Source organism: Lissotriton helveticus, chromosome 1_1 (assembly GCF_964261635.1).
Source record: "Lissotriton helveticus chromosome 1_1, aLisHel1.1, whole genome shotgun sequence".
Classification (NCBI taxonomy): Eukaryota; Metazoa; Chordata; class Amphibia; order Caudata; family Salamandridae; genus Lissotriton; species Lissotriton helveticus.
Window position 1 is genome coordinate 1,415,124,066 of NC_136057.1, and position 14,286 is coordinate 1,415,138,351.

At 46.5% G+C, this 14,286-nt stretch overlaps 1 protein-coding gene across 3 annotated transcripts in view; it reads right to left on the bottom strand.

Annotated features, from left to right (window-relative positions):
* Nucleotides 1-14,286, bottom strand: part of DNM2 (dynamin 2) — a 779,238-nt gene that overhangs the window by 305,039 nt on the left and 459,913 nt on the right. For all 3 annotated transcript variants that reach the window (XM_078685110.1, XM_078685099.1, XM_078685090.1), the window contains exon 13: nucleotides 13,393-13,444. In XM_078685110.1, the coding sequence (XP_078541236.1) occupies nucleotides 13,393-13,444 (52 nt within the window). The remainder of the gene's footprint in view (nucleotides 1-13,392; nucleotides 13,445-14,286) is intronic.

Below are 14,286 nucleotides of genomic sequence, written 5' to 3' on the forward strand. Positions count from 1 at the left end.
GGGGGCCTCTTTGGCAAGCCGTTCATTAAGGAGCTGGGAAAATTTGTGTCCACCTTCACATCGCTGGATAAGGCACAGTCCAGCATTAAGCACGTTTGCCAGCAGTGTTTCTCCCAAGGGGGCGGTCGTGGCAGGGGCCGCTCGACCGGCCGTGGAGGGCAGAATGCCAATAATAGAGGGCAAGGCTCCGGCACAGGCCAATACCACCCCTCAGCAAACTTCAACAACTTTTACCCCACGAGAGGGCAGCGCTTCGGCGGTCGAGGTTACCACAAGAATCCTGGACCCAACAATTCCAACGGGGAGTGTCCTTTCTTCGGACCACGTTCTCATGGGAGGACGGCTAGCGGCCTTCTACGAGGAGTGGGCGTCGCTTACTGCAGACGCTTGGGTTTTGCAAACCGTGCGTGGCTTTCACATAGAATTTTACGATCGGCCTGTTGATGAGTTTTTTCCGCGGCCGATAGTGTTTTTCGAGTCCGACGCACACTTGATAGACGGAGAGGTCTCGGAATTACTTCGCAAGGGAGCCATCCGTCAATCAACGCGCCATCCCTCTGGGTTCCTCAGCAATGTTTTCCTGGTGGACAAAACGGATGGGGGCAAACGTCCGGTGATCAACCTCAAGGAATTCAACAGTTGGTTGGTCTACCGGCATTTCAAAATGGAGGGGACCCACCTCCTTCGAGATGTGCTCCTTCCACAGGATTGGATGGTGAGGCTAGACCTCAAGGACGCTTATTTGGTGGTTCCCATCCATCCTCCTCACAGTCGTTTCCTTCAGTTTTGCTGGAAAGACAGGGTGTTCGAGTTCACCGCCCTTCCGTTCGGTCTTTCCTCGGCCCCTTGGTGCTTCACGAAGGTGTTGCACCCGGTGGTAGAATACCTGCGGGGGCAGGGTATTCGGATGATCGTCTACTTGGACGACATCCTTCTGATGGCCCAGTGTCCAGTAATCTTAACCAGTCAACTTCAGCAGGCGATTCTGCTTCTCCAAGGCCTTGGTTTCGTCATAAACGACTCCAAGTCGGTCCTGGTTCCGTGTCAGAAGCTTACGTTCCTGGGTTTTGTCGTAGACTCCATCGAAGCTTCACTCAGTCTACCCTCGAGGAAGATAGCCAAGATCAGGCATACGTTGCGTCAGACTATTTCCAAAGATCAAACTTCTTTACGGCAGTGGCCAGGGTGGTAGGACTTCTGTCGTCCTCCATCCAAGCGATTTTCCCGGGGCCGTTGCACTACAGAGCGCTCCAGCGCCTCAAGGCCCGACATCTTCGGAGAGGCATGTCCTACGACCAAATGGTGCCTCTCTCAGCGGAAGAGAAGGAGGAAATGTTATGGTGCCTTTCACACATGGAAGCATGGAATGGTCGGGCCATCTTCTGGTCGACCCCGGATATGGTGATAGAGTCCGACGCCAGCAGATCGGGTTGGTGTGCAAGCTGCGGGGATTTCTCCACTGGCGGCGCTTGGTCCTCCGGAGAACAACAGTTGCATATAAACTGTTTGGAGCTTCTGGCAGGTTCGTTCGCGGTGCGCTGCTGGACCAAGGATTCAGCGAAGTCCAGTGTCCTCTTAAAGATGGACAATGTCTCAGCGGTTCGATACGTCAACCACCTGGGAGGCCCACGTTCTCGAGCTCTGGCGAAGGAGTTCTAGGACTATTGTCTAACATCACATATTGGTGACGGCGGAATACTTACCGGGTCATACCAATCAGGTAGCGGACTGGCACTCAGGCACCTGAGGGATGCCAGTCAGTGGATGTTGAACATCCCGGTTTTCCAATGGCTGAACGCCCGTTGGGGTCCATTTTCGGTGGACTTGTTTGCGTCCCGGCTGGACCACCAACTCCCACGGTTTTTCAGTTGGAGGCCGGACCCTCTAGCGGAGGCCATGGACGTTTTTCTCCAGGATTGGAGTCGGGAGAAGCCCTTTGCGTTTCCCCCTTTCTCGATGGTGGTGCGGACGGCGGCCCAGGTTCGCCGTCAGGAGGTGGAGATGGTGTTGATTACGCCACTCTGGAGGTCTCAAGTCTGGTTTCCGGTTCTTCTGGAACTTTCTTGGGATTTTCCAATCCTACTTCCCCAGTTTCCTCACCTCCTGCTCAATCCGGATCGGGAGCCGCATCCTCTCATCATTCAGGGTTCTCTCCGCCTCATGGCATGGAGGCTTTCCGGAGACGTTGGTCGCTCCCGGGCCTTTCGAGATCAGCTGAAGGCCTGTTGTCCAAAGCCTGGGCCGACAGTACGGCGAAGCGCTAAAAATCCGCTGGCTTAAGTGGACGCGTTGGTGTCTTGGAAGGGACTTGAATCCCTTGGTCGCAGGACTCGTTCCAATCTTGAATTTTCTAGCTGAATTGGCACCTAAAGGCCTGGCTTACAGAACAATTAACGCTATGCGTTCCGCGATTTCCGTGGGTCACCATCCGGTGGAGGGTTCCCCGGTGGGAGAACATCCTTTTGTTTGCAGGCTCTTGTGAGGTATTCGTCTTTCGTTGCCTCCAGAACCCCGGTATTCGGTCCTTTGGGACGTCAATGTGGTCTTGAATCTGTTTTTGTCCTGGCCGTCTAACGCATACTTGTCCTTGAAAGAGATTTCAGCTAAGTTGGCGATGCTTCTGTGTTTAGTTTCTTGCCGACGTGTGTCGGATGTGCGGGCCTTGGACGTTTCTGCTCGAGTTTTTTCCCGAGGGGGTAACTTTTACGGTGGGGCGTCGCACAAAGGCCGCGTTGCGAACTATCGCGTACCCGGCCTTTGTGGACGTTCCCAAGTTGTGTGTCGTTCAATGCTTGAAGGCTTACAAAGACAGAACTTTGGATATCCGCCCTCCGGGTGAACAACAATTGCTGATTGCCTTGCGAAAACCACACAGAGCAGTCTCCTCCCCCACCATTGCAAGGTGGGTGCGTTGGGTCATGCAGGAGGCAGGCATTGATACTAAGCGCCTTGGAGCTCACTCTGCCAGGGGAGCCATGGCTTCTAAGGCTTTCTCGGTGGGAGCTTGGTTGGAGGATTTAATGCGAACAGCAGATTGGTCCTCAGACTCCACGTGGTGGATCTGGCTCAGTTGGTGGTGAGTAAGCTTTGAACTAGCAGAATCCGAAGCCTCCGGTCCTGACATAGAGTCGAAATTTGCCTAGCTTACGGAACGGTAAATTTCAATTCTATTAAGGACACGGAGGCGAGGATTATCCCACCCAGGAGTTCGTCGTTTACGAACCCGCCCGTATGGCAGTAAGTAAATTTTTTTACTTTCTTTTGCATGTATCATGCCAGTCTTGATGATGTTCCTCTGTTGCATGCTGTCAGTGTGGTTGTGGTACTACGATTACGCTGTTGTTTTTTCCGCTAGTGAATGACGGTTCCAAGCAAGACCAATGAGGAGAGTGCGTAACCTGCGCGAAGAAAGCGGAGGAAGATCGAGGGAGGACTGGCTATCTACCTTGAATGGACATAATAGAAGGACTAACGTTATGGGTGTTAGGAAAGGACTCATGGGAGTTGTAGTTCATCATGGACATACAAAGTTTGAAATTTGAATGCTTATTGGGTTTTTTCTACGTATAAGCATTGTTTAAAGCTTTTCTAAAGCTGGTGTGTTTTGTATTAGTAATAAATAGCGAAGGAAGAAAAGCATAATCCTCGCCTCCCTGTCCTTAATAGAATTGAAACTTACCGTTACGTAAGCTAGGCAAATTTCGATTCAGCAGAAATGCAAGTGGCTTTAAAAAAAAAAATGTTTTAAATTATTAAAATTAGCTACTGCTCTTAAAACACACCCCGTTAGATCAGGGTTTGTTTAATAGCGATCTATACCAGACTTTTCACCTTTGGTAATCATTTTAATTCACAACAAACACCTAGTTTACGAAGCTTAGGTGTACACAGGGCAGAAGGAATACATTGCAATAGAGGATTTGAAAATATTTTCTGAATTCTTTGTTTGGGGAACTGGATTTATATTATTTTTGCTTGCCCCTTCAGACCCCTGACTTTTTAGATCCCCCACTTCACTCAAACAAATATTTGCATAGACGAGAGTTAATCAAATCACAAATCTACAAAGCTCAACAAAATGGTTACTTTTAAGATTGGTCTTTGTCCAATAAGACAGTTTATTTGTTGTCATGACACCCCATTAGGACTCCAGTTTTATACTGGTATGTACTGTTACATACATTTAGCAGTATTTTTCACACACTTGGGGAAGAATGAAGGTATAGTTTCTTACCTGTAATTCAAGTTCTCTCATAGCGGTATTTCCATGATAGTAATAAGCGTTGAATAGTCCCGCCCATCCGCGGGAACCCTGGAGCACTTTATCCAATATATGTTCTTAAGTGATGAAGTTTGCCTTTCTTCGGGAAGGCCTTGAAAAGTCACATTGCAGACTAGAGATAGGCTACAGTGGTCCGAGTTCTTCATCTTGGAATGGCAAAAGCAGAGACTAATTCACTATGCCCTAGGATTATCTATTTTTTGAAATGGCACAGAAAAAGAACCTTTACAAATCCTTTTTAGGTCTCGCTGGTGTAAGCAGCGCGAAGCGCTGCATCCAGTGAAAGACCTCTTGTTGTCAACTTGCCGGGAATGTTGGACAGGGGATGGGCACGCGCTTTCCCACGGCGATTTCATCGCCTGTACGCGCACGTCCAGCCCGGCGCCGTGCCAATCCCCTGTCCCACATTCAGAGCAAGTCAGCCTTTCGAAATCACGCGCACACGCACACAGACACACACACACACATACACACACACAGCTACACACTCACATACAGCTACACACTCACATACAGCTACACACACACACACACACGCGCACCCCCCCCACTCACCGGGCTTTTACGTCACGTCACGAGATGTTCTGGGAGTTGGAAGACGTTTTAGATGCAAGGTTATTTTCTCTTCCACACGCCTTCAGTTGGGAGACGGTGCGGATTTCCACGGCCTGGCCATTGGAGGGGGTTTCCACATGTCCTATGTGGTGGCATGGGCATTAGAAGGATGCCCGCACGCCCACCCCCGAGCTGCAGCCCCCCACCAGGGCACGTTGGCATTGTGTGTTGTGACCTGGGGTTTCTATGACACACAGGCGCGGCTTCAGCCCCTCCCTCCCCCTACTCGCCACCAGGGCAACCAAATAACACAGACCAGAAAAAAAAAATGTTGGGTTCGAAATGACAGGAGCGGGTGCGCGCATCCTGCAAGCTCACCTGACAGAGGGCATGATGCGCTGCAGCGGGGGCGCGCGGCCGCAGGGGGTCTAAGGAAAGCCATGGCGCGCGATCTGCGAGAGAACGGGCTGGTCCTTGCAGCGCTGCTGCTCGCTGAATGCCTGGGAGATGAGGCGTCCCTCTCCGTTCCACCCCCTCATTCCCTCTGTCCCGGTTGATCCCCAGGCGGAGGAAAACCAATCGCCCTCCCCCTGCCTAGCCCCCGCCCCGGAGAGGGAGGGAGCCATTCGGGGTTGGGCAGTAGTGCGTCACCCGCTGAAGCAGACGCCATCTTTGAGCGGACTATTTTAATTTCTCTTGAGAGCGGATGGATGGAACCCTGAAGAGTGCAAATCAGCGCCATGTCTGATCAGGGAGTGGTGTGCCTCTGTAAGGGTAAACTGCTTCTATATTTGGGAACAAATGCTGGTCCTTTAATAATGAGACTAGCGTTAAGCTTGACGTCATCTTTTATTGAGAACACAAACTTTTAGTCTTTCAGATCCTTCTCACGAATGTGGCGCAAGTGCATTTATTGCAGTATTTATAGTATTTAGTGCAGTATTACCCTTTTACCTGTGTTTGGAATTCTTTTGTAACATGCACATGCACATGTCACTTTTCTCTTGAAACACATGGTTTGCTGCCTCTTATATTTTGTTTGCTTTAGATACTTGCACAAGTGCCACCACTGCCTACGTAACGTTTGTTCTTGTGTTTGAGTGTCTGCCATGCATTGCAGTACTATACCTCTACTTGTACTTTGTACGCTTTTGTAACCTGCACACGTCACTTTTTCCTCCTGTAATGCACCGTTTGCTACCTCTTGTATTTTGTTTGCTCACAATTGTCACTTTTGCCTCATGTAACTTAGCTTTTGTAATTTGTTCACTTGTAATGTTCTTATGTATCACTTCTGTTCCTATTGTGAAGCACTCTGACACCTTCGGGTAAAGTCCGCGCTATAAAAAAACACATAAATAAATAAATACATGCAAATATACCCGATTCAGACGAGAGACTCCCGATTTCTTAAACCAACAAGCATTTGCAATGCAATAGGTCTCGCATTTACGCAAGTTTAAGTATTAAAAAAACAACAAAAAAGACATTGTCATTTACAATGCCAATAGCTTAAAGTTGCGTAAATGCGAGACCTATTGCATTGCAAATGCTTGTTCTATGAGACAGACGTGAAGAAGTGCAGGGCCCTGCAGCCCATAGGCTGTCATTAGTGGAGAAAAAGAAAGCTGTGCCTTTAAGAACACAGAGACCAACTACATTCCATCATACTCAGCCAGAGGCAGTTACCTCAGTTCTTTTTAAAAGGCTACCTTAAACCGATAACGAAGCAGGAGATTATCTGTCCACTCTACCGGGGAGGAGGGAGGGCTACTTATGACTATCATGGAAATACACCTACGAGAGAACTAGAATTACAGGTATGAAACTATACCTTCTCTAGTAGGGGATTTCCACGTAAAGTCATAAGTATTGACTAGAATAGCAAGCTCATTCGCCCTAAGGTAGTGGAGTAGACAGAAGAATACTGTAAATTGTATTGTATTGTAATTGCATTTATATAGCGCTTACTACCCCTCTCGAGGCGTCGAAGCGCTTTTTTGGCGAGTAGCACGCTACTCCGGGACCCATAGAGGATTAGTGTTGAATTAGTATAGTGAAACATGCAAGTACATTTTAAGTGGTGGATAGGTTAGTCAGTTATTTGGATTTGGAATGATAGCAGAAGGATAGAAGAGGAAAAAGGTTTGTATTTATATAGCACTTGTTACCACGCTATTCAGGAAGCCCATAAAGGATTAGTGGTGAATTAATATGGTGAAATATGAAGTAATTTCAGTGGTGGATATTAGTCAGTTATTTGGAGTGAGAAGGATAGCGGAGGGATAAAAGGGGAAGAAAGATTTGCATTCATATAGCACTTGTTACCCCTGATGGGTGTTGAAGCGCTTTTCTGGCGAGTAGCACGCCACTCCGGAACCCATAGAGGATTAGTGGTGAATTAGTATAGTTGACTATGGAATTTGAGAAGTGAACATGTTAGTCTGTTAGTTTTGATTGGAAAGGCCAGTGAAGGGATAAAAGAGTGAAAGATTTATTTTTTAGCAGTAGGAGTAGGCTTTTGGATGAGTAGAAAGGAGTAGTTTTGGAGGGGAGGAGTCAGAGGAAAGAGTTTAGAAGGGTTTGTTTTAGGGGATTGGTATAGTAAAAGAGGTGTCAGATGATGCAAGGAGAGGTAGAGTAGGAGAGAGTCTAGAAACGGTTATTTTGGGGGTCATAATAGTGGTATGGGGTTTGGGATAAATGAGAGTGGATGTAGAGGATATATTGATAGATGTATAGGATGAGAGATAGGGTAGTGCATTGGAAAGAGTAGTAGAAAGATGTTTGAGATGAGTCAGAAGGTTGGGCTAGAAGATATATTGAGCGAAGTATAGGCTGAGGAATAGGGTAGTGCATTGGAAATGCTAATTAGAAGAAAGTGAAAATATATAGATCCATAAGTACCATGTGGATGGTGTGGTCTGGGTATTGCTAAATGGGCAGCATTTCTGGCCCTGGCCAGTCTTGAACAGGCTCAACCAGGCAACTGCCCTTGTCCTCTTTGGCCTTAACAGGCTTATTTGCGATGTGAAGATCGAGAATTAGCCTTGTGTCTGCCTTTCTTGTGCACTAGGAAGTATCTGGGGTAGATACCTTGACCTCGTTGGTTTCCAGGGGCTGGTTCCACCACTTTCTTGAGGCAGAGTTTGGTGACTTCTTTCTGTAAAACAATGAGGTGCGACGTGGACGGTTTTGGAGGAATGGATGGTGGTGGGGCAGTGAATCTGAGACAATAGCCATGTTTGATAATATTCAAGACCCAGGCATCTGCTAGATAATTTACACTGCTTCCCCCCGCCGAAGTGGGTAACGGAAGAGGGGGAGGAGGGTATTCAAGGTTTTGATGCAGCTGGTTGACATCCTCCCTGGTTGGTTAGTTGGGAGTTACGACCTCTCTGTGGTTTGCGCTGCGATTTGTACGGTCGCGATATTGCTGCAATATGTTTGACTGCCACTGAGGGGTTTGAACCCTCTGCGCAGAGAAACGTTGTTGGCAAGGACGGAATGAACCTCTTTGTTCTTTAGCTTTTTTTTGTCCTACTGTTTTTACAGTATCTAGCTCAGTTTTCATTCTCACCATTTTGTTGTCAGGGTGCGAGTCGAAGAGGGTGGAGCCGGAAAAGGCTAAATTGTGCAACCGTAACTGGCAGTCTGGCTTCAGAGAAGTTAAACGCAGCCATGCGTGCCGATGTAGAGATTCCATCGCGGTAGCTGTGGGCAGCTAGAATCGAAAGGTCTGCTGCTGAGCTAATGACTTGGTTGGAAATCATAGCCCCCTGTTTAATGATTTCCAGAAAGTCTTGCCGATACTCTTTGGGGAGGTAGTCCAGAAAGTAGAGGATAGAGTCCCACAAGGCAGGGTCGTACCTTTCTAAGAGAGCTGTGGCACTGGCCGCTTTCATGGACGTAGCAGCTATGCTGCAAACCTTGCATCCTGACAAATCCACCTTTTTGCTTTCCATATCGGGGGAAGTGGTAGCAGATGGAGAGGTGGCGTGAGATGTTTGTGCCGCTAAAATCACGAGTGAATCGGGAGGAGGGTCAGCCCGTAAGAACAGCGGATCTTGCTCCGGTGGTCGGTATTTCTTTTGGAGTCTCGATGGTACTGATTTTGCCGCAGCAGGTGTAAGGAACAACTCCATGGCTGGATCCACAGGCCTGGCACTAGCCGAAGCAATGTTCTAGAAGCCGTAGGTTGGTGGAGAGTCTCAAAGGTGACAGACGTTGATGGAGTAGGCGTCTCCAAAGGTATGTTCAGTTTCGTTGCACTGCGAACCAGGACGTCTTGAAAAGTGTTGATGTCATCAACTGGGGAGGACCTAGGTTGAGGCGTTTCTGACAATGTAGAATAGTCTCTAGTAGAAGAGGAAGTATCTATATGATGACGTTGTGAGCGAGATCTTGACCTGCGGTAAGAATGGCAATGTAAATGCCGTGATCTCATCGAGGAGCGTGAATGTCTAGATCGATGAGGGAGATCTGGAATGGGACTCCGATGAGGAATAGATCCTCCTTCTTTTGGAGGATTTTTCTCTCCTCTACATCAATGATCCCCTCAATATCGATTTCTGTCGTCGACCGGCTCCTCGACGTCTAGCCCTGTCGACATTGCCCTCTCTACGAAGATCGGTTTCTTGACGTCGACCAATTGCGTCTGAGGCGTTTGGATGCAGATCGTCTACCTCTCGGTGACGGTGAGTCGCATACCTCGATGTAGACACCTGCCTCGGCGTTGGTCGCCTATGCAAAGTGGCTCTCGACGTCGCTCAAGTGGTTCTCAATGGCGAGCGGTTCTCTATGTTGAGCTTCGACGTTTGCGCGACGCCGAGCCAGTCACTGACGGAGACCTTGCGGCGTCATACTGCCTCTTGATGTTGACTGCCTCAACGTCGACCGGGACCGAAAGCGTTTTCTGCGTGAAGAACGGCTCTCAGCCCTCCCACATCCACTGGAGGTTGAGGGAAGAGCTCTGGTGGAGGATTTGCATCCCCGTCGCTCAGAGGTCCCACTGGTTACTTGCTGCTTTCTTCTCTCGTCTTCCCTGCAGGCAAATCTTCTCCCTGTCACGCAGGGTATGTCTGGAGAAGATTTTGCAGGTGTCACAGGAGTCTGAAAGATGAGAGGAAGGTAAACAAAGAATGCAGACCTCGTGTGGGTCTGTTTTAGCTTTTTTCCTACCACTTCTAGGGAATTTGTCGAAAAGAGATGGCATTTTAAGACGGCAAAAGCCTTTTTTATATCAGAAAATATTTTTCTCCACAGAGAAGGACAAAAGACGTTGAGTGAAGCAAAAAACAGTGAAGTTTGAAGATCTAAGTTGAAGAACAATCCTAAAAAGGTTGAGTTTAATGCTCCAAGGGTCCTGTCGGAAGGAGCCGGAAAAATTAATTGAGGTAACTGACTCTGGCTGAGAATGATGGGATATTGTTGGTCTCTCTGTTCTTAAAGACACATTTTTCTTTTTCTCCACTAATGGCAGCCTATGGGCTACAGGAACCCTGCATTTCTTCACGTCCATCTTCTCATAGAAAAAGGGTTTGTGAAGTTTTTTCTGTGCCATTGCAAAAAATAGATAATCTGAGAGCATAGGGAATTACAGTTTCTGCTTTTGCCATTCCAAGATGAAGAACTCTGACCACTGTAGCAAATCCCTAGGCTGCATTATGACTTTAAGTGACTTTTCAGGGCCTTCCTAAAGAAAGGCAAACTTCATCACTTAAGAACATATATTGGATAAAGAGCTCCGGGGTCCCCACGGATGGACGGGACTATTCAAATCTTATGGCTATATAAGGAAATTTCCTACGAGAGACTTTGTCCAATCACTTGATGGTTTTCAGCTCCACACCTTTCTCATGTTAGGAAGGTGGGAGTATTCTTTGCATATTTGGCGAGGCATTTTTACTTGGTGCATTCAGTGACATCACCAAGTAGAAATCCAAGTTTTGGAGGCTTTTTTTATTTAGATATTGTTTTGGTGAGCAGCAATGAGCTGCCCAATAAATGAGCCAATAAAGTAGAATGAATGTACAAGCAATCTCCAGAGTTCACACAAATTTTGCCAAAAACACAAAAACATACTTACGATTTCCTCCATTTGCCTGCATTTTTCATACAATTTGGGAGTAAGAAAACTCAATATCTAAAATATTAGTTACAGGAGGACTCAGAATAAACTCAAGGCTGGCTATATGGGGCAAGGGCAGGGAATGTTCCATATGCTTTGGCTAGAGGTTAGCCCCCATCACTGGCTGGACTATTAGACACTGCACACACTTGTCTGAATGTACTTACCAATATTTCACCCTGTAGGATCGCATTATTAAAAAGTGGGCAAATAAAGGATGAAAGGATGCAGAAATACAAGCCACAGGGACAGCGAGAAGCACAAAAAATGGTAGAAAAGAATACAGAGAAAGTAGATAAAACAGTAAAAGAAAAAATCGTGCAATTAATAAATCGGTGTTAATGGTTTAATTTTTTAAAAATCATTCAGAACAAAATGCAATGTTATATGCACAACCTTTGGCAAACACCAACCCCCATGCACTTCTCCCTGCAAGGAATGTAAAACCATGTAACACAGAGAGAATGTCAATCAAAGGGACCAGGCAAGCGATGCGGTTCCAACACAAGAAACTAACTGAATTGAAGATTTGAATTTCCAGAACCAAAAGAAATGGTACCCAGTTGTTCTTTGGGAAGAGATCGAAAGAAGTATATTCCTTAACATAGCAGGAAAAGCCTATAAAATGTTGAGACTATTGAATTCTGACCTACAGTAGCACATCAACATATTATGTGTGATGATTTGTAACACACTGCCCACTACTTGAATAATCTCAGACCCAAAATGAGTAGTATCTGAAGTATCTATGTTGGGCAAGCAAAGGCAGACCTACAGCGCATTTATGTGTGGTGCCGACAATCCACATCTTGCACACAAACGGTGGAATGAATATGATGGAATGATTCATATTAATGTTGTACCATGCACTTGCACACACCAGCAATGAATGCAGCTACAGGCAGGTAGTATGATGGGAAATATGCTGGAGCCTATCCATGTCTTATTTAACATAAGCTATGCAGAGTAAGTGGGAGGTGGACCCACACTTAAGTCTAACAAGTGGGTGTGTTTAATTTTGACCATCTAGCTCTTGATTTACTGTCCAAGGAAGGGAGGAGTCCGGGTGTAGTGCATAATAATCTTAGGAATCCACAACTGGTTCAAACACCAGAAGACTACATTATCATCTTGCTTGAGACTTGCTGGACCTGGAACAACTGCATAGCACCCTACCAGGCCTGCATTTACCAATGCCCAGTCCAGATCAAAATTAGGCACATATTTTATAAGACATATTGTTTGTTTGATGGTGTTGAGACCTACAAGAAGATCTGGTCCTTGTTGGACCTGTCCCAACAATGTAAGGGTATCTCAAGTTTAGAGTAAGTATACTAGACCCCACCGATGCAAAGCATAAGATGCTGCAGGAACAACCTTGTTAAACTGGACAAAGGGCAACATAGCCATGTTTGTAGAAAGTGTGGCTTGTCATTGCTTCACCTGTTTTCTAACCCTAAGGAGGCCTAACACAACATGACGAAAAATGCAGCATGGCTACGCCAGCAGTGATATCTTGCACTCGTGTGGTGGACGGAAGCTTGAAACGGAGTACATACTGCAGTCTCCTCTTTGGTCCTTCGCCACACTGCTAATTTTGAAGGGACCCCAGAGTGTTCAACTTCTCCATTCTAGATGCCACGCCTGGGCACAGAAGGACAGAATTACCCTGCTACGGCAAGCTGGAAATTGGCTTCAGCGATCAAGCAGGTGCAAATCACACCCTCTTCCTTGATCAATATTAGCACTTGTATGTGCAGTAGCAAAGGTTGCTGCACCACCAGCCTAAATGTGTAGCCAGAAACACATTTTCGAGAAAATGTCTATCCTAGGCTAAGAAATAGGAATGTTGAGACCGCCTAATTACCACACACATTTTAAAATTTACTTTAAGACAGGTCACCAGTGCTAGCAGAGCAGGTCTTTGAAAGCAGTGCATCTTTCTAACATACCATGTTACACTGATGTTCGTTCATTGACGATCTACATCTTAATGTTAATACTTGCATCCAATGCTGGCAGACATTCCCAGAGCTATGAGAGTCTATCGTCCATGCTAAAGACTCTAAGGAGGAGTCCCATCACAGCTGGCAACAACGTTGCACAAAGATATGTCATTTTCTCTTAGCACCCAATGAGAGTTTTGCTTCAATATTAGTAGCAGTACTCATCTGCTGCTGAAACTACATTTTGACACAACAGAATAAAGACTTCACTATTTGGAGGGAAGGGAATTACAACCGGCACCATTTTAAATCTGAGATCTGAAAAAATTCAGGACTTTTGTTTTGAAAGCCACCCAGCCACTAGCACCAAACTGTCCTCTGCCAATACACTCTGACAACACAGAGTCGCACCGGAGAAGCGGGAGGCAGTGCAGTAGCTCCCCTGCCAAAAGGAGAAGGAGGCAGGACAGTGGTCGTACCTGATTCGGCATGGCCCGCTTCTTATTCGTCTGTGTGTTCCTCTGCTGAGCGCTGGAAGACAGAAGGAAAAGATTACAAGAAGTTGTAGGGCACACAGGATGTGAAGAACCAAAAAAATAACAACCCTGCAGAGCGCATGGACTTGGATAGCAATACTGATACAGAGGTTTATACAGGGGAGACAGAAGACTGGCTCGTAACTTCAGTGCAATGTGGATTCTCTCAGATCCATAAACGTATTAACTGTTGAGGTGCCCACTAACTCACCATCCTTAAATGGATTTAGCAAGTGTATGTATTTGCTTATTTAAGAGTTTTAGAGTGAACGACCAACAAAAAACAGAACTTGGAGTGACGAGAAGCAGAGCACATTAGTCAAGGGAATTATTATGGATTTTAGGTGAATGCATATGGTGATCGTGAAATCCTAGATGCAAAGGTGAATCTCAGCCTGACTTTGAAGATAGCGGGCTCAAGTCTACAGGAAGGGGTTTTTTTAGTGATAGAAAATTTAGGAGAACGATCTGCACTGAGATGGGGTGCAGGGAGTTGAGAGAAAGAGGACTATTTTGGATCTGCATGTAGAAGGTGGGCAGAGATGTAAAGGGAGATGGGCCATGTACTGCAATGACTGAGCCTAGGGATGGTTTTAAACCCGTGTTCTAAGCAAAGCAAACTTGGGGGCTTAGATTTACTGAAATCCCTGTTTTAAAAACTAACAGACTGAACTAAGACGTGTGAAAAAATATCTCAGACACCCATGGTTCAGGGATACCATATAAACTGTTTCGAAAAATAACATTTGAGATGAGTCAAACTGAGGTGCCGGCATTCTTCCTCTAGCACTGTAATCTCCAAGACAAGTCAAATAATAAAACGGACAACAGATAGAA